Source organism: Lytechinus pictus, chromosome 9 (genome assembly GCF_037042905.1).
Source record: "Lytechinus pictus isolate F3 Inbred chromosome 9, Lp3.0, whole genome shotgun sequence".
Taxonomy (NCBI): domain Eukaryota; kingdom Metazoa; phylum Echinodermata; class Echinoidea; order Temnopleuroida; family Toxopneustidae; genus Lytechinus; species Lytechinus pictus.
Window position 1 is genome coordinate 19,934,631 of NC_087253.1, and position 19,698 is coordinate 19,954,328.

General features: G+C 35.0%; 2 protein-coding genes across 2 annotated transcripts; one reads left to right on the forward strand and one right to left on the reverse strand.

The window, feature by feature from the left end:
- The first annotated feature begins 3,360 nt into the window (after positions 1-3,360).
- LOC129267578 (5-hydroxytryptamine receptor 1D-like) lies at positions 3,361-4,754 on the forward strand. The gene has a single exon (XM_054905225.2). It carries the CDS (start codon positions 3,361-3,363, stop codon positions 4,606-4,608), a length of 1,248 nt encoding a protein of 415 aa, XP_054761200.2. The 3' UTR covers positions 4,609-4,754.
- A 3,852-nt stretch (positions 4,755-8,606) lies between these two features.
- On the reverse strand, positions 8,607-18,839 carry LOC129267576 (retinol dehydrogenase 8-like). The gene is made up of 5 exons (XM_054905224.2): positions 18,575-18,839; positions 17,843-18,022; positions 14,601-14,694; positions 12,776-12,910; positions 8,607-9,704 (listed from the first exon to the last, which is right to left on the reverse strand). Exons 1-5 carry the CDS (start codon positions 18,837-18,839, stop codon positions 9,482-9,484), a joined length of 897 nt encoding a protein of 298 aa, XP_054761199.2. The 3' UTR covers positions 8,607-9,481.
- Between the last annotated feature and the right edge of the window lie 859 nt (positions 18,840-19,698).

The window sequence follows — 19,698 nt, forward strand, 5'->3', positions numbered from 1 at the left end:
CGTATGCGCGTGCGTTTCCGCGCGAAACACCGTTTTGTTTATATCATTGCATTGATAATATAATTCTGAGCAATTAGATACCTTGATCAACCTTCTACGGCCATTAATAATGAAATTAACACCCGTTAAAGTTTGCAGCACGTGTGCGCGCGAGCTCTCACTATAGGCCATATATGGGCAAAAACATGCCTATTGAAAATTCACTGTAGCTCTTTAAATAGTCGGTTGACCCCCGATTTTTTTTTCATATATCGATAAAGTATGAGTTGTAAATTTGATTTAATGTCACCACTGTCCCTCAATTATATTATGACGTCATCAAAATGGCGTCGGAAGTCAAAATATCAATTTTGCGTATAATGACGTCATAATAATTATGCAAATTTTGCTCTAACTCCGTGAATATTGGTCAATTTTCGCCCAATTTTCGATATGTTGTAGCTTAGGTCTTATTCTTTCTGATTTGTTGCCTTAATTTTTCATTTTAATAAACGGATCATCCTGAAAAATTGCAAATAATAAAGGCATGTAATTTTTACTAATTTTGCGTGTAATCTCTACAGGACATGACTTTTTCTCAAAACTAGATTCTACATTCTTCTATTTCGTGAGCCATATCTCCTTTTTTTATTTTCAATTTTCCCTGAGCTTTTAGTATGTTGTAGCTGAGATTCTAAGCTTTCGCTAACATTTCTTAATTTTTTAATCAGATGCCGGAATCATGCCCGTTTTTTGCTTGCAAAATTGGATTTGTAATTCTCAAATTTGCTTACGTGTAATCTCTATGGGGAATATCGTGGCTGAATAGATAACGCACTTGACTTAGCGTCCTTGGGGTCCCAGGTTCGAGTCCTGGGGTGAACAAGATGATTTTTTTTTCTTTTTGCCACCTCGTACATGATCCTTTATGACAATTGAAAGGTATAAAAGTTAAAATTTAGCAAGATAAAACAGATTATGATTACTTTTTTCATATCACATGTATTTTGCGTGTAATCTCTATGGGACATGACTTTTTTTCAAAACTAGATTCTATATTCCTCTTTTCGTGGGCCATATCTCCATTTTTTCTTGTCAGTTTTCCCTGAGCTTTTAGTATGTTGTAGCTGAGATTCTAAGCTTTTGGAAATGTTCACTCTATTTTTTATCAAATGCCGGAATCATGCCCGTTTTTTGCTTGCAAAATTGGATTTGTAATTCTCAAATTTGCTTACGTGTAATCTCTATGGGAGCGTGTAAACTCTATGGGAAATATCGTGGCTGAATGGATATCGCACTTGACTTGCGTCTTTAGGGTCCCAGGTTCGAGTATTGGGGTGAACATCATATTTTTTTTCTTTTTTTTTCTTTTTACCACCTCGTACATAAGCCTTTATGGCAATTGATAGGCATAAAAGTTAAAATTTAGCAAAATAAAACAGATTATAATTATTTTTTTTTTCATAAAACATGTATATATTAAAGAGACCTTTATCACAGTGCTTTATCATCTCCCGTCTTTCACAAGTATTCTATCCATAATGAACATTCAGTTGTCATCATGATGATCATATTGATCTGCATGAACATGGTGATAGTGATCATGATGGCGAGAATAAGGACAGACCACCTAATTCGTCCGCATGACGAATTAAAATCTAGTTATTTTTAAAAATAGTGGGGAGTTAATAGCATAACGATTAAAAAAAAAATATTTTTCTTACAGGACCAGGATGAAAAACAGTGTCCTGATCTTGTTATCCTGCTTAAATATATTTGAATAAAATATATAAAATTAAGTAAATTTCACGACCCCTCGCGATGTTACCTATCGGGCCACGTGTTTTTCATGCTAACATGATTTTCAGAATACCAATCGTGTTATAGCTAACAGCACTTTTGTGTTAACACGGTTTTCAGTATACCACCCCAGGAGTGATCCCCGATTTCAAAACGATGTTTTTTCATTTCTTATAGGTCTCACTGAATTTCTTCTGCATTCTATCAAGTGCTTGTGTAGGTTATTGTTGATCTTGTAAATCTTGTAAATTACCTTAATTATTTTATCGCTAGTAGAGTGAAATTCTTATCATTTCTCTTCGTCTCCCTAGACCCTCAATCTTATACTTTCTTATTCCTATTCCCTATCCTGATTCATTTTATAATGTTATCAAGCTTTTTCGCATTACATGTACTTTCCGTTATCATGGTTATGATATATTCAATTATGGTATATCCTGAAATTGTTTTTAAGGTTTCCGATATTAATTCCATTCTACATTGGAATTCCAACTACCCCCTTCTTTTTTTGAACTCCATTTACACCAGATCTGTTCAAACAAGATTTCTATAAATATTTGAATTTTCAATTTCTATTGCAAGTTTATTTAGAATGCTTCTTTCATATTACTTTTCAGCGCCGATGTGTTGATGTATTTACTAGTTAATTTTTCAAATTTTGCAGTTTAAATGTTATTTTTCTAAATGCATCACTAGGCCTATCTACTTTAATGTTTTTGCCCCCTACCTTTACATTCCCCCTTTTCGGCGTGCAATAGTTTGTGCAAGAGTATTTATATATTTGATTTATGTCTTGCGACCGGCATGACTGTGTGGGGGTAAGTGCCTTCTGGCAACAGAGCTGAATTTCGCATTGCGCCCTCTGACCCACATGCCGTTTTCTTTGCATGCTCGTATGTACTGTAGTTGTTTTTTTCTGAAGAAGTGTGTTTGTAATATTTTGTATTGGTCGAATAAATGATAATAATAATAATAATACATTGTGACAAGTTGTATTTCGTGTTAAAGCTAAGTATATGTTTTTTCCAAGCTCATTGAAAATTCAATTTTGGCGAATTATTGTTGGTTGTTGGGTGGCTGGTCACATGTTTGATTTTGTGATGTAATTGTGATATTGATTGCCCCATGATTTATTATTTATCGTGTCTAACGTTTGATTTTAATTTGATTTACTATGTAAACGTTGATTTTAATGTGAATAAATTATCAAATTTACAAGGATATATGGTGCTGTGAGCATTAATTACGCAAATATGGTGGTAATAAAATATTACTTTTCTATGGGTATGCCTACTGCCTACACAGTTAGGCCTACACAAAATCGTTGAAAAAGTTCCATAAAATTTCGATAAAACTTGGTTTACCATTACTGCATTATTTACCAAGGGTTGTTGTTCTTATAACAGTGGTTCAATTATGGGCTTAATAAGGCGATACTAATTTGGAGTGAAATTTGCCACATCGTTCAACGGCACGAACCTTTATCGTGAATATGCGGGCTCCCTTAAAAGCAGAAAGTCAGTAACGGATTTTTTTTATTGTTTTCTATTCCTTATTGTTTATTACAGCAAAGAGGTAAACATGGAGAACTTAGAGAGCATCGATTCTGTCAATGACACAGAAGGTCCACGAGTTGGAATGCTTCATGATGCCAACGAAAACGGGTCCATTGACCCGGTAGAGAAGGTCAGCATTGTTGCTATGATCTTCCTACCAATCATCATCTTCGTAGGTGTCTTTGGAAACACTCTAGACTGCATTGCCGTGATCAGCATCCAAAAGCTCCGCACAGTGGCGAATTCCTTCCTGGTCTCTCTGGCAATATCCGACCTTGCTGTCTGTATCATTGTCCTCCCACTTGGTCTCTACGAAGCCATCGATTTCGGTAGCTGGTACCTTGGTGATATCCTCTGCAACACTTGGTTCACACTGGACATCATCCTCAGTACTGCTTCAGTTTGGAACCTCTGTGCAATTGCAGGAGATCGCTATCTGGCAATCACCAAGCCCATCTGGTATGCGAACAGAAGATCTAGCAGATTAGCTTTCATTGCTATTGCAGCGGTTTGGGGCTTACCGGTGCTACTCACGGTTCCCTCTACTATTTTAATGTATCATAACGCCCGTGATTATGAAAACGTATGCTACGTAAATGTCAATTTTTCGTACTTTACTATCGCTTGCATCCTCGCTTTCTTCCTACCGTGTGTACTTGTTCTTGGTGTCTATATTCGTATCTTCTTGGCCGCAAGGGATCACTTCCTGCGAAAACCGTCTGCAGCTCGTAACCGGAAGAAGTCCTCGAGCGCTGGCACTGACCGCAGTTTGGACAGCATGGGTGATAGCAGCGGTAATGCAAACGCGGGCGTTACGATCAATGGCAAGACGGAGTATACGATGACCGGAAGTGCGGGGAGTATCAACGCTCTCAACAACCCCGCAAGGAAGAACAGTACGTCCGCTGCGACAGAGAGCTTCTTGGAACTTCTGGACAACCGCCCACCACTGAAACAACGCACGTCCAGGATCCCACGGATTTCAGTAAGCAGGGAGAAGAAAGCTGCTATAGTCCTTTCCATCGTAGTAGGTGCCTTTATCATCTGCTGGTTACCATACTTCACTGTTGTTCTTATTTATGCTGCCTCTGGTGGAAGAATTATGGCATCAGATGAGATTTTCGTCGCATTCTCCTGGTTAGGCTGGTCAAACAGCATCATCAATCCCATCATCTACACTATCTATACCAAGGATTTCAGGAAAGCTTTCAAATACATCTTAAAATGCCAGTGCGACAGTTTGATACCAACGCGTACATCAAGCTCAAGCTAGCAATGTCCACAATCTTGTAAATAAGACATTCGACTTTTTTTTCCCACAAATATATTTAACAGGTGTTTGATGATTCTTCTTCAGTGGAAATAAACGATTGACTTGGACACTTATGATAATTATGTCATAAAAGAGGAACAGTTTTCTGAGTGGATGTAGACAGACATTGGACCAGTAATATTAAACTACAGCATTCAGGGGCGGATCCAGCTTTTTATAAAGGGGGGGGGGTTGGGGTTGTATGCGAGGGAGCGTAGCGACCGAGTCCAAGCGAGCGGAGCGAGCGAGGGGGGAGGGTGTGGGAGGGGGGTGTCCCCCCTCTTACAGTAGGGAAAATTTTTGAAAATCTGTGTGTGAAAATTGCGTTTTCTTGCATCTAAAACACCACTCTTTTTGGTATAGAGGTCGTTGCCAAATTAACCCCCATGAAAATTTGTAAAATTAAGTTGCATTTTCCTGCAATGTAAGGCCAGTTAACAACACAGATACAAAGAATTGGGGACCTTGGAATAAACACTTAAAATATCCCCAAAGTTGCCAAATTTTGACAGAAAATCCCCAAATTCGTTTTTCATAAAACTCAATATTATTTTCATTCCCAAATATTTATTTTTCATCCCCAAAGACTTCAACAATCCCCCAATTTATTTTATTTTTTTTAATGTGGGGATTTTGGGGATGAGAATCGGCAACGCTGGCCTAGCTTGTCACTTCGGCGGTGGCCCGTGTCCTCAAAAAAGCTGATGGGGGGGGGGGGGCAAGGGACTCTGTGACATTTGTTCACCCAACCCCCCCCCTCCCCCAAAAAGAAATAATAATAATAATAATAATAAATGAAATAAATACATAGAAATAGAATAAAATAAAATTACAAGTTTAAAAAAAAAGATAAGATTTAAAAAAATGGTCCCCGGATTTTTTTTTTTTTGGGGGGGTTGCAACCCCCCCAACCCCCCCTCTAGATCCGCTTCTGGCATTGACCTAATTATGTTAATGGCTATTATATGACACCTAGATAGATCCTTGTGATTTGATTGGTTGCTTGATATCGTTTATTCAGCCCATTTTGCAATGACGGCATCAACCGTGCAATTTGTGATCCAATCATCGTGCAATTTTGGATCCATACGATTTTGTCCATTGCACGCGCACATCGAGACTGCAGGCGGCAGGGACTTCTCGTGTTTCCAGTGCACATGTTGTAATGACGTAACAATCAGCAGACCGAACTCTTGCATCGAAATTCATAAATTTCATATGAAAAATCAATTTTTAGGTGTCATATAAACCAAATAATGAATGTTTTTCTTCAGTCGTGCAATGGACATGCAGAATACTCCATTCGGTGAAAGATTAAAAATGAATGATCCATTCAACTCGGCTACGCCTCGTTGAATGGATCATTTCATCTTTCACCTCATAAAGTATTCTTTCCATTGCACTCATAAACATTCATGATTGTATACAGTTTCACCAATGAAATGATTGCCATAAAATTGATCGGTTTGGAGATGAATTCGTTGGTGTAACTACATGTATATCATATGGGTGTATTGAAATAAATCAATTTGCAATCGATTGCAAACATACACTGTAAAAAAGTGTGGTGTTACAACTGACACCAGTTGGTGTTAATAGAGGACCACACCCTGAGGTGTTAAAATTACACCCTAGGGATTAAACATAACACCAAAGAGTGTAAATGTAACAACCAAAGGTGTTGTAATAACACCTATAGGTTTTAAACTAACACTGTCAATTTAACACCGGCTGGTGTGGTCCTCTATGTACACCGGTTAACACCACAGATTTTGCTGTGTAGATTTTCGGGTAATGTACATGTACATTCTGCTGTATGAAGCTGATGATGAAACTATTTCAAATGCACAAATAATTACAAGAGGTACGATTGCATTTTGGAGTTAAAAAGATTTGAAATTGATTACCGATTTCAGTCATGCAATAAAGCGATCAGTCTTCATTATATGACACCTAGATAGATCCTTGTCATTTGATTAGTTGTTTGATATCGATCATTCAGCCCATTCTACAATGACGTCATCAACCGTGCAATTTTAGATCCATTCATCGTGCAATTTCGGATCGACACGATTTTGTCCATTGCACGCGCGCACTCAGACACGCCACCGCAACACTTTGCCGCACCACGTCATGACCACTGATCTCATGACTCGTGTTTGCAGCGCGCATGTTGTATGTACGCGATATACAGACCGAGCTCGTAGTGCATGAGCATATTTTGCACCGAAATTCACAAATTTCATATGAAAAAAAATATTGTTAGGTGTCATATAAACCAAATAATGAATGTCCTTTTCATTCGTGCAATGGACAGAATACTTAAATCAGTGAAAATGAAATGAATGATCCATTCAACTCGGATACGCCTCGTTGAATGGAGCATTTAATCTTTCACCCCATGAAGTATTCTGTCCATTGCACTCATAAATTTTGTAAACTGTACAGAAGTTTGGCTGTCATCGTATACCTACAAAAGGAGGTTCATGTGTGGCGACATCATATATCATACATTATCATCTATATAGAGTGTTCTAGCGATGCGTCAAAACGCGTATTTTGGTCCGGATCAATTGCCCGTGCAGTATCAGAGCGTATCCCTAAAAAGGACCGAAATCCGACGAATATCCCATAGGCTCCTGTACAAAATTTGCTATTTAATATTTCATATAATAGAATAGAGAATAAATAGTGAGTGGGTGATGTCATCAGTCTGCTCATTCGCATACCGACATGGATGTGCATATACCTATTTTTTTTTGGAAAATAATATTTTATAAAAATATGAAGTATAATATGAAGACAGGTAGATTTCTTTTATACCCAATTTTATGTTCTGATGGTAGAGTATCATGAAAATTTAGTTTCGCATAAGAATATTGCAATATGGGAGATAAAAAAATATTTTCTTGGAGTGGACCTAACCCGTCTTGCAAACAAACTCTCCTGGAGAGCTTATTTGTCAAGAGGAGTTTAATAGGTCCATTGTTCATAAAATTTTGTTTTCTGTCTCAAAACCTCAAAATTTTTAATCTCTCTGATGAAAACAAAGAAAATTTGAAATTCACATAAAAACATGAATAAAAGTGGCAAAGAAAAATCATTTTTTAATAAAAATAGATTGGATTCATTTCAGTTTGCTTGTAAAAGGGTTAGGTCCACAATGATGATTTTTTAAAGAATATATAGAAAACAAATTGAAGACAGGTAGATCTCTTTTATACCCAATTTTATGTTCACATGATAGGGTAGTACATCATGACAATTTAGTTTCTCATAAGAATATTGCAATAGGTGAGAATAAAAAAACATGTTTTTTCTCGGAATGGTACACAGTGGACCAAACCCCCTTTGCAACCAAACTCTTCAAATATAGAAAGTAAAGCATAGAAACAAGATGCGGATGGGATAACCGAAGTAATAAATATTTATCTATCACAATTATGTTTACATGGATAGGCTTCGAATGGTGAATATAAATCATTTTGAAACGATTTAAACTAGAACTAAAAAAGTTTATGATATTGATTTGTCGTTTGTAACTTAATTCGAAATCATTAGGATAACTAATACAATAATTAATAATGTAATTTTTCAAAATGTAACAATCTAACATTTGCCACTCAAACTTTCCGCTTTTCTAATTATGTTTATTTTATGTACAATCCACCGGCATGATGTAAAAAGGTAGTTCGTATTTGAATCAAGCTTATCACACCTAGCTTACATGACAATTTTTAATCAAACTTAACTAAACTGCATCTCTTATTCTTATTTTAACCGACTTACTGCAAAAATCATCTGAGAATTATGGTATACTTTCCATAAACCCTTATTTATTATTATGCGCTTAGAAACTGTTGTATTAAGCGCTATATAAATGTTAATTATTATCATTATTATTATTATGTACTCCTCAAAATTTGACTTCAAAGACTGCAACGAGTACAAATAAACACAGGCTTAATAGTAATGGTTTATTGAAAATTCATTCGCAGCTAAAGGCCGAATTGCAGAATATTTTACAAAACAAGTACAACAATATTTGATAATAAATTGCATAATGACACAGTGCTTAAGATATTAAAATATTAAAAAAAAAACTTGCCTAAATAGATCAAAATTAATATAAACAGTTGGCGTTATCATATAGTATACAATGAGAATATTCATAACAAATACATACGTCACATTTATCAAGCAAAACTAATGAGAGTAGGTTTAGCAGAAGTGAAAGGGGGGAGAGCAGAGATAGAACAAGAATGCAAGAAAGGAAAGGGAGAGAGAGGGAGAGGAGAGGCAGATAGAGAGAGGGGTGGGGGTGGAAAGGGAGAGAAAGGAAGAGAGAGGGGGAGCAAAGGGGAGGAGTGGAGCAGAAAGTCGGAAGAAAAAAGGTACAAACATTATGAAAGAGGTAAAAACATGAAGTTGTAATACTGCAACATTTTACGCTAGAATAAACAAAGTTGGAAGAATTTGAAAGTAAAATATTATTGAGTTCGCAATTTACAGAGAAACAAACAAATATTATGAATGGATAGAGGGGGGGAGAGAGAGTGAGATATAGAGGGGGGGGGGGGGTTACGGGGTGGGAGTAATAACAAAATAAAGCAAGTGTTAACTAAAACTATTTCTTTCTCGCAAAAACAAAAGGTTCACCTCTAGAGGGACCCACTCCCGTACCCCCTCCCCAACACTTCGACTGTAAATCGACCACATTTCCATTTTTTCAAATTAATGTATCCAAACGGGCGTTCTTAGAATCACTCTGCTGATTCACAGCTTACTGGACAAGCGCAGATATGTACGAGTTAGTCTTTAGACCTGCACCTTCTCACTTTTCGGATTTTGTGAGGTCCATCGGTTCCTCGATCAGTTTCCGAGCGAATTCAACCCACGTGTTCCCACCAAAATCAACAAGTTTCTTTGACACCCTGGAATCAACAAATTCGCCGGTTTTAAACCTGATCGGTTTGTTGGGAGCGTCCGTTTCGATGACGTTACAGATGACGTCACATATTTCGTCCGAGGTCTGGGCCATATTGTCGAAATGATCCCTGCAATGCATAAAAAGAATGAGTAAAGAAATGATAATCTTGAGAATAATGATGAAACAATACAATGCCAACAAAAACAGAATACAAATGTATAAAGTGACTGGGCGGCTCCGGGGATGGGGGGTTGGGGGTGTTAGGAGGCAAGTGCCCCGTCTGTAGGCCTCATGATAATAATGACTTTGATGATGATAATGATAATAATAATAATAATAATAAAACTTACATCGCGCCAAATCCACTCTGTTGAGAGCTCAATGCGCTTTTTTTAGAAATTATAAAAGAAATTAAGAAGAATTGAAGAGAAATGTTTTAAGGTATTGTTTAAGAATTTTAAAGGTCAAACACTGTTCAATGTTTTAAGGGAGGCCATTCCATAATTTGGAGGATGAGTGAACAAATGATCTTTCCCCCAGGTTTTGGAAGCTTTGGGCGGGTAACGAGAGAATTGGGAGAGGAGGAACGTAAGGATCTTGAAGGTGTGTAACTTTTGATCAGTGAAATGAGAATATCAATAATGATGATAATAATAGTAATCCTAATAACAACATCAACAACAATAATAATAATAATAATATCTATAATAAAAAAAGGGGCAGAGGGAAGACAAAGGGGAGGGGAAGGTAAGGAAGGAGGGGTGGGGGCGAGATCTGGGCCATGGAAAACTACAATTTCTACTATTGCTACTTTTATTTAATGGGAGGGGGTGACGGTAAAAACTAATTGTTTTCCGATGGTCTCCTAACATCAATCACACCCTTTAATAGCTGTGAGGTATAGGTAAAACTTCAAAATATGATAATTATTACGGTATTATAATGTTTAACTGATTGATCTAAATAAAATCAATTGATTATTTAAGGTGCCATGAGCCTAATTACATCAGGAGGGCTAAAAATATTCGTTCGACCCATGCACCCATTCGAATTTTTTTCAATTTGATATGGCTGATTGACAAAAGTGTACGAATATGATTCAAAATTTAACACTGATTCTAGAAATGGTAACTACTGAACTTCCTTTGCCCAAATTGGAAAGATATATCAATGATTTGGAACTATTTTTTGACTGGCTATTTTACTGTTTCAGTTGATGAATTTGATCCCATCATGGTTATCTTCATAAATGGCGATTTATTTTAAAAATGAGCTGGCTACAATACCCTTCTCTGGTCAGATATGGATTGTCAGATATATATCCTATCCAAAGGTACTAAACATTCGACCCTCTAATTTTACATTTATTTTTTATGAATTTTTCAAAAGTGCCATTTTAACACACAAGTCTATATGGGGAATGTCTTACGCGCGTGACACCTATAAGTATTTCAGATTAGGTTAACAGCGCCATCTCTAGCGGCTACTAAACCTGGCCTGCTATAGCTAGCTATGAGAAAATGGCACTGATTTTGAATTCCAAATCAAATATGGCTTGGTTTGATTTGGAGGTATCTTTGTGTAATACGACGAAAATCTACAATTTAGCTAGAAGGCAGAAAAAGAGGTATGTAAAGATTTTATGTGATGAGAGTTCAATATACATGTAAATACTGTAACGCTCAGATATTCCATGAATAAGAGCATGCGATACGCCCCGCCAATAACTAAGCACAAATTCCATGAAGACTCGCCATGTACAGTACATTCACGCCGAGGCGCAGCGGCGCTAACTACTACTAAACGTTGCTATCTATTATGAATGCAAGGTACGCCAACAAAAAAAAGAATGCGAACAAACGTTTCTCTCTGTTGGGTCAATGCACTAAAATGCGTTAGGTGAGTGCAAGAGAAAAAAATCGAGGTTGATATACGATTGATAATGTATAAGAATTTTGATACTGACAGAAGAAATTTATAATGGCGCTGATGATCCGTAGGTTTGGTTTATTAAAGATTTTAAGACTGTAGATATTATTTATATATATTTGTATAAATTTATGTGTGTGTTTATGGATAGGCCTATTATTTATTTATATCTTATTCATATATTTATTTATATATCAGAATTATGATTAAAACAGTTACAAAAGATAAAAAGGTGTTTGATAGATGTCTGATTTAGTTGTATTATTGAGGATTAGAAACGTGAAGAATCTTAGTTGATTCATAGTAGATTAAGGTTTCATATAACTTATGAAATTTATAATATGCAGTGAAACATGAACTGTTTTGTTTATTTGTTTTATTTTTATTTCTGCGCTCACAATACATAGTCAAAAATATTTACATTGTGTGCAATGTACAAAATAATCCATAATGTTTATTATATAATCATGATATATAATTAGAACAAAATAATGGAATGAGCACATATTTCACATTTTAATAATAATAACAAAACAACGTTGACAAATGAACGCAGGAGACCGCCATCGTGAGCGGTTAAGCTTGTAATTGATGGCGGACTCATAAAACGCAGCCTTATGCGTAACATTACGCATAAAAATAATAAACAATGAAAGCGTGCTAGTAGAAGTGAAAGTTGAGACAAAGAATGAATTAAATACAAGCAGCATATTGCCTATTACATTCACAATGGTTTATATACATGTATGTTCAATTAACGGTTGATTTATTTTGTTCAATTTGCTTTTGTATAAATTTATATGAGGAGCACATTACTTTTATTACAATTTATCAGACATTTCAACTACAGATAATGATGAAAACAATAACAATCACAATGGCAACAACAATAACTATAGTAGTAATTATGACAAAAATAACACTACTACTGCTAATTGTAATATGATGATGATAATAATAATAATAACAATAACAAAACATCATTGATGTGTGTGTGTATTTGAGTTTTGTCAGACGTGTATCAATCAGATATGATTATTTACGTCTGAGACCGACCTTTAACGTCACCATCCGAAAGAAGTGACCAGGGCTCGAACCTCTGCATCAATTTGTAACTTCCCCTTAGCTTGGATTACAGGCGCACGCCACAACGCCCAGTCATCATTGATGACGATGATGATGACGTTAATAATAATAATAATAATAATGATACTGATAGTGATAAATATGATGATGACAGTAATTGCCATCATTATTATACTTACTTACCTCGCATGAATTCTCAAAATTTCGAGTTGTTTTTGTGTAACTTGATCAACCTCTCCTTTCGCAGGCAGTCTATTCCATTCCACAATATTATCATTGATGTTTGTATCGACTGGACCAGGTAATATGCTTGAAAGTCTAAATGCAGCAGAAAAAACAAAGGAATTTGGAAGGGGTGATTTATTTAGTAGAATGTTTGTGAATGCAATATTAAAACAGCTATGTGGAATGGGCTTTTAAACGTGTTGAAATAAGTAAACGAAATTAAATGAAATAAATATTATGATTCAGGGATGATGGGGTAAGGGTGGGTGGTGCCTCTAAAAACCACCACACACCTTATAACTGGACGAGACTAATATCGAAACTTTGCACAAGCCTTTATTTTGGAGTAAAATCAAAACTTGTTCCGAATCAAAGCCGATTGCTCCATTACAATCAGATAATGATTCCGCTTTATTCTAATACGGAGGGTAGGATATTAACATATTTAAATATGAGTGTTCGAGGATTTAGAACTCTGCACACTAAGATGTTAAAATGTCTCAGTATTCTTATAAAATTTCATTCGATTCATTTAAAAATCTGGGCACCAAGTCATGGTAAGGTCTGCAAGGCCTTATCAAGCACTTTACCAAATCCTGATCCCTCCTTTGTTTCATGCACATCATTCACAAATTACCGATTTCTGTAGATTTTTAATCAACGCAATTCGTGGTTACTGTATATGATTGCTTTGAAGAAACCTCACCTAAGATACATATTTTTCTTTTCTTTTTAACTTAGCTAATTGTGACAGCTCCGAACTACAGAGATCTTACCATCATGACCAAGGAGGTATTCTCACACTACGGATTACTATTGAATCAGCAACTGCGCCATCTACGATGGATGTCTGATGAAGCTGGCAGAGCCTCACAAATGGAAATCTTTGCCAACGCTAACCCAAACAGGTAAACTTTCATGATTGTGAATAAAAGTATGTTTCTTATGCAACATGCTACCGAAATGATATAATAACCATTTTAATCATTTTATGATATATATATACACAATATCCATAACACACGTAGGTCTGTGACAGGATATTCATCATCTGCTTAAAATCCAGGGGGGGGGGGCACATTCAGCTGGTGCACCCCTTTTGAGATTCATAATTAAAAAGTTTAATGTAAATATGCTGTTCTTATACAAATGTGTCCCCTTTTGAAAGTCACAGTACATATTTTCAATTGGAATATGTCGTTTATACACAAGTGGGGACCTTTTGTTTTTGCTTGTCAAAATTTTCCACGGGAAAATGTGCCCCTCTATTGAAAAATCCTGTATCCACCCTTTGTCTGCTACACTGTATTCAACATTTACCCAGTTTTTTTTACGGGGAAACTAATTTTTCCTTGCCCAATTCATGGTGAAAATAATGAAATCACCGAAATAACAAACTTAACGGTGAAAATTTTCCGCTGCTAGTATTGCCAGGAATTTTCTGTTAAAAGGCCTGAATTATCTGGCAACTATATAGCTAGGTAATTTTCCACCATTGCTTTTATGGTGTTCCGTAAAAATAATGCGATTAACCTTACCCTTTTGAGATCACCCTTAAATTTGTATTTAAGTAAAAATTTATTCTATTGTCCGAGTATAATTGCAGTTTTACTGTAATTATACCCCCATATAAAGCACGGTATATTTTCACAGAATATAGCTCCATGGAATTAAGTTTCAACGATACCTATAAGATACCTCAGCATCAAAGTTTAACTACAACGTTAATACAAGGCAGATTCAATTCATCTTGGGTGTAGAAAAATGTTTTGGAAATGCTTACTTTACGTCAAATGATTTCATCCTAATGGCCAGCGACTCAGTAAGCCCCTCCATGGCATGTTTAGAAGCACAGTACGTCTCATAAAATGGATAACCTAAAGCAAATTAAAAAAAAAGATTGAAAAAGAACCTTGGTCAATGTTTAATTTCTTTGGCAAACATGTGCATGAGTATTGTGTAATTGGTTGTTCCGGTTCTAATGCAACTTCTTCTTGCAATGATCATAATATAAAAAATAAAAATAATAAATAAATAAATGAAAATAATAAATAAATAAAAAATAATAAATGAGGAAAATAAATAAATTTGTATGTACACATACATCATGTACATGGTAAGAATAAAATGCCATATTTTTAATGCGGAATACGTCATATCCAGCACAAGAAACATCCAATCCAATGGTGAAAAGAATACGTAAAGACTTCAAAAAATATGTATTCACCCGTAAAAAAAATGTCGGTGGAAAGCCATGGGGCAAGTTGCAAGGTGAGTAGCAGTGGACATACCTCTGGATATTTTGATTTGAGCCGGGGAGTAAGGCAAGGGGATCAAATCCCCCCAAATCTTTTTATTCTGGGTGTGGAAATACTTTCATGTGCTATACGTCAAAATGAAAAAATTAAAGGTATAGATATAGATGGATATATAATAAATATTGTACAATATGCAGATGACACTACGTTGGTTTTAGCAGACTTAGAATCAGTAAAAGAAGCCTTTTGTGTAATTGAAGATTTTGCGTCCTTTTCGGGTCTTAAAATTAATAAAAGCAAAACAAATGCTACGTGGTTGGGATCAAAAAGAACTTGTAAAGATAAGCCTATGGATATTAATGTGCCGTCTGAACCGTTTCGAGTATTGGGAATATTATTATCTCCAAATATTGATTTTATTATATCATTACATTTCGAAAAATGTTTAGCTGATATAAAAGTTCTGCTTAATATATGGCGGAAAAGGAATTTGAGTTTGATAGGAAAAATACAAATAGTAAAAACTTTTGCTATATCAAAATTTGTTTATTGTGGGTCAATTTTACCAATACCAGGCCATATATTGAAACAATTAGAGCAAGCTATTTAAGATTTTATATGGAATGGAAAAAATAGATATATTAAAAAGTGCACTCTAGTAGGTTCATATTCACAAGGAGGTTTGAACATGATTGATATCCCTTCCTTCTTCAATGCTTTAAAGATAAGATGGATATCAAGGTTTTTTTTAAGGAAGACAACTCTCTTTCGTCTATTATATTTAGATATTTCATGAAGAAATTTGGAGGTGAATTTATATTTTATTGTAATATGTCAAAAAAGAGTTGTAAAATGATGGGCAATTGCCCTGGTTTCTATCAAGATGTATTGAGTGCATTTTTCTATTTTCGGTCATTAGATTCAAAGTATAAAGATATAAGGGAAACAATTATATGGAACAATGAAAGTGTTATAGTAGGAGGTAAACCTTTGTTTGTTAAATAATTTTTTATAGCTAGTTTATGGCACATCTCAGACTTATATGACAGTGAAGGTAAACTTATAGATTTCAATATATGGATGAAAAGAGGAGTGGAAAATAAATTTTATATGAAATGGTGTTCAATTGTTTCGGCCATCCAAAAGAATTGAAGTTCAGATGCCTTCATAATCAAGGAGAGTTAACATATTTTAAACTTGTATGTAATTTCAAAGGAAAAGATATAGACTTTATGAAGTTGACAACACAGAATATCAATTTAATTTTGAAAGGCAAACTTTTTGAGGCCCCAATATCAGAAAAAATAAATATAATATAGAAAAAGATATATGGAATATTATCTATAAAATGCCTTTTGTGTTTCTAACGGATAATAAGAGTAGAACTTTTCAATATAAAATAAACACAAGAACACTCCTCTTAAATAAAAGATTGTATAAAATGAAAATTGTAGAATCTGAATTATGCACCTTTTGTAAACTAGAGGCGGAAACAACAGAGCATTTTTACAGAATGTCAGCATGCATGTACCTTTTGAGAAGAGTTTTTGAAATGGTGGTATACAAAATTTATAATATTAATATTGATTTAAAACTAAATGATGAAGATATTTTGTTTGGTATATCATATGGAAGACCACATAAATTACTTTTGAATCAATGCTTAGTTGTAGCTAAACAAATGATTTATACATGCAGACATTTGAATATTTCACCGTCTTTTGATTTGTTCTTTGTAAAGCTGAAACGAATATACAAACTAGAAAAACAAATTGGCATTCAGAATAAACAATTATCTAAGTTTGAAAAGAAATGAAAAATTCTACATCCCTCATTCATATAATAGTTTGGGCAGCTTGATGGAAAACGAAATCAAATGTGATGTCATAACTATTCAATCCTGAAATGTTTTCTATTTATTTTTAATTTTTTCCCCTTTTTTTTTATTATGCTTTGTTTTGTATTTTATTTCATTTTGTATATAATATGTACAATGTATAATGATTATGTTTGTTATATGTATATGAAGTTATGAAAATAAAAAATCATTGAAAGAAAAAAAAAAGTTGCAAAGACTTTACCGTAAAAAGAATACGGTAAAGTCCTGGCATCCAGAACATTATGATGGGAACGAAGATTTTCATCTCTGGTGTGGAGCATTGCTGAAAAGTTGTTTGTATTGTTTGTTTGTTTGTATTTATTTCCGTTTAAAAATAATGAAATATGTACATGTTCAAATTTAACAAATCGTATACTTCATATAAAATATGGAGGATGGCCCATTTCAGCGGTATTAACAAAATACCACTGTTCTTCCATGGGGTCCTTTAAAACGCAAATACATGCTAAAAACAAATATATATAATTACAAATGTACATAAAACTTAATCGAATACATTACAAGAAAGAAAATACAAAGACAATCACCGCAGCAACGCTTCATGAACTTGTCTTCACTCTAGTCGAAGCGCCAATTCCATTCGCAACTGGCAACTTTTAGTTAGAATGAAATCTATATGCAAAACATTTGCCTTGCAGATTATAAAACTATCAAAAAACCAAATGCTGTAGACTTTTAAAGCTTATCAGGCACCCCAACAAAGGAACTAACGCTGATGATATAGCATTCTGAGCGTAGTTATTCAATTTCAAAATAATTGTATAATCCTAACAGATCCACTAGTTGTCTCCAGCACATCTCCCTCGTCTTTCAGTGGGTGAATATTAAAACAAAAACTAAATATTAAAGATACAGCTTAGTGCTTACCAGCGACCCCTGCAACGGAAGTAACGTTGATGACATGTCCCGAACGTTGTTCTTTCATGTAAGGTAGAACTGCTCGTATAACCCTAACCGGTCCAAAGAAGTTTGTCTCCAACACATCTCGAATGTCATGCATAGGGGAATACTCGATTGGGTTGAATGAAGCTATACCAGCGTTGTTAACTGCAATAGTTGTGAGAGATGAAAATGAGGCTTGAGAGTTTGCTAATAGATTTCCTTATTTAAAAAAAAAAGTCAGATATTTGCAAAGATAAATCGTTCCCCGAACTGTTCTTCTCACTCTTTCCTGTTTTGGGTACCTTTCTACATACACATCCTTTATTTCCCATCTTCCCATCATCATCATCAACATCATCATCTTCATCATCATCATCAGGATCATGATGATGATGATATTCATCATCATCACCATCATCATAGTCGTAGTATAGACCTACGTAGCAGCCGCCGCAGCAGCAGCATCAGTAGTAGTATTATTGGTAGTATTAGTATTAGCAGAAGCAGCAGTAGAAGAAGAAGAAGGAGCAGAAGCAGCAGCAGCGGCAGTAGCAGCAGCAGCAGTTGTAGTATATAGTAGAAGTAGTAGCAGCAGCAGCAGCAGTAGCAGCAGCAACATAATAGGGTAGAAGATTACTGGGCAGTAGTTATAATCATGGTATAGTAACAGGAACATAGCAATGATATGATTATTATCAATATTCTTAAGTGGATTACCAACAATGTCGATTCGACCATGTTCGTTGATGATTTCGCTGACAGCATTTTTCACCGAGTCATCGCTTTTGACGTCAAGAGGACGAATCAAAATCGTGTCGTTGAGGGCGCTATCCGCCGCTTCCTGAAGAGGCCCTTTCTTCCCAAGGTTTCTCATGGTCGAATAAACCAAATACTTTTTCGCGGCGTCCTTTCCCAGTTTGACTGCCAGATTGAGACCAATCCCCGATGAACATCCCGTGATCAGCGTTATTTTCTGTGCCATTTCTTATATATTTTTCCTTGGTTTCCTATTGGGAGAAATGACAAAAAATAAATCAATAATATTATTGTAAATTAGCACGATTATTTCAATTCAATTCAATTCAATTTAATTCATTTTATTCAATCATTTAAAAATCAATATACAAACCAAAATATATACAAATCATACATGAAAGTACAATAGAGTTTAAATGATTTGGGTGCCCCTAAAAGCAAATGCATGATGAGTGGGACACCCATGAAACAATAAATAAACGTACATAAAAGTGAAGAAGTAACAATAATAAATACAAACAATACGTAAGAAATAAGACCGGAAACCTACATAGGAGGGATTGGAGGGGGGGGGGTCAAAAAAGGATGTGGAAATGAATTACGTTGACATACATAATTACAAGTGAACTTTTGAGCTTTGTTTTAAATGCGGTAAAATTTTTGCTAGAAATTACATTGGACGGGAGGGAATACCATATTCGAGGACCAGTAGATTTAAATGAATAAAGGGTTGACTGCTTGAATGCTACATGATGATGGAATTTAGAGTGGGAACGAGTATTGTATTGATGGTAGTCTTTATTATATTTCAATATATTTATGATATTAAGGGGTGCTATTAAAGTTGTGATTTACGCAGTACATTAGAATTACAATTTGAATTTTATGAATATAAGAAACTGTCAACGTGTTTAATCTAAAAAAAAATGGGCGTGACGTAGCTAAGTAGTGGGAGTTAGAACAAATAGGTAAAGCCTTTTTTTTTATAGTATGTGTATGGGGTTTAGTTTGTAGTTCCACAACTTGCCCAAGTGATATTACCATAATAAATATAAGGAAGCAATAAAGAATTGTAAAGCATAAGC

What these genes read in the sequence shown, in the direction of transcription:
- LOC129267578 (XM_054905225.2), top strand. Translation starts at nt 3,361, where the DNA reads ATGGAGAACTTAGAGAGCATCGATTCTGTCAATGACACAGAAGGTCCA.
- LOC129267576 (XM_054905224.2), bottom strand. Translation starts at nt 18,839, where the DNA reads ATGGCACAGAAAATAACGCTGATCACGGGATGTTCATCGGGGATTGGT. An exon ending in TGGTCGAATCGACATTGTTG is followed by an intron (nt 18,023 to 18,574) that starts GTAATCCACTTA and finishes CAACTATTGCAG; the next exon opens with TTAACAACGCTGGTATAGCT. An exon ending in ATGAAATCATTTGACGTAAA is followed by an intron (nt 12,911 to 14,600) that starts GTAAGCATTTCC and finishes TGCTGCATTTAG; the next exon opens with ACTTTCAAGCATATTACCTG.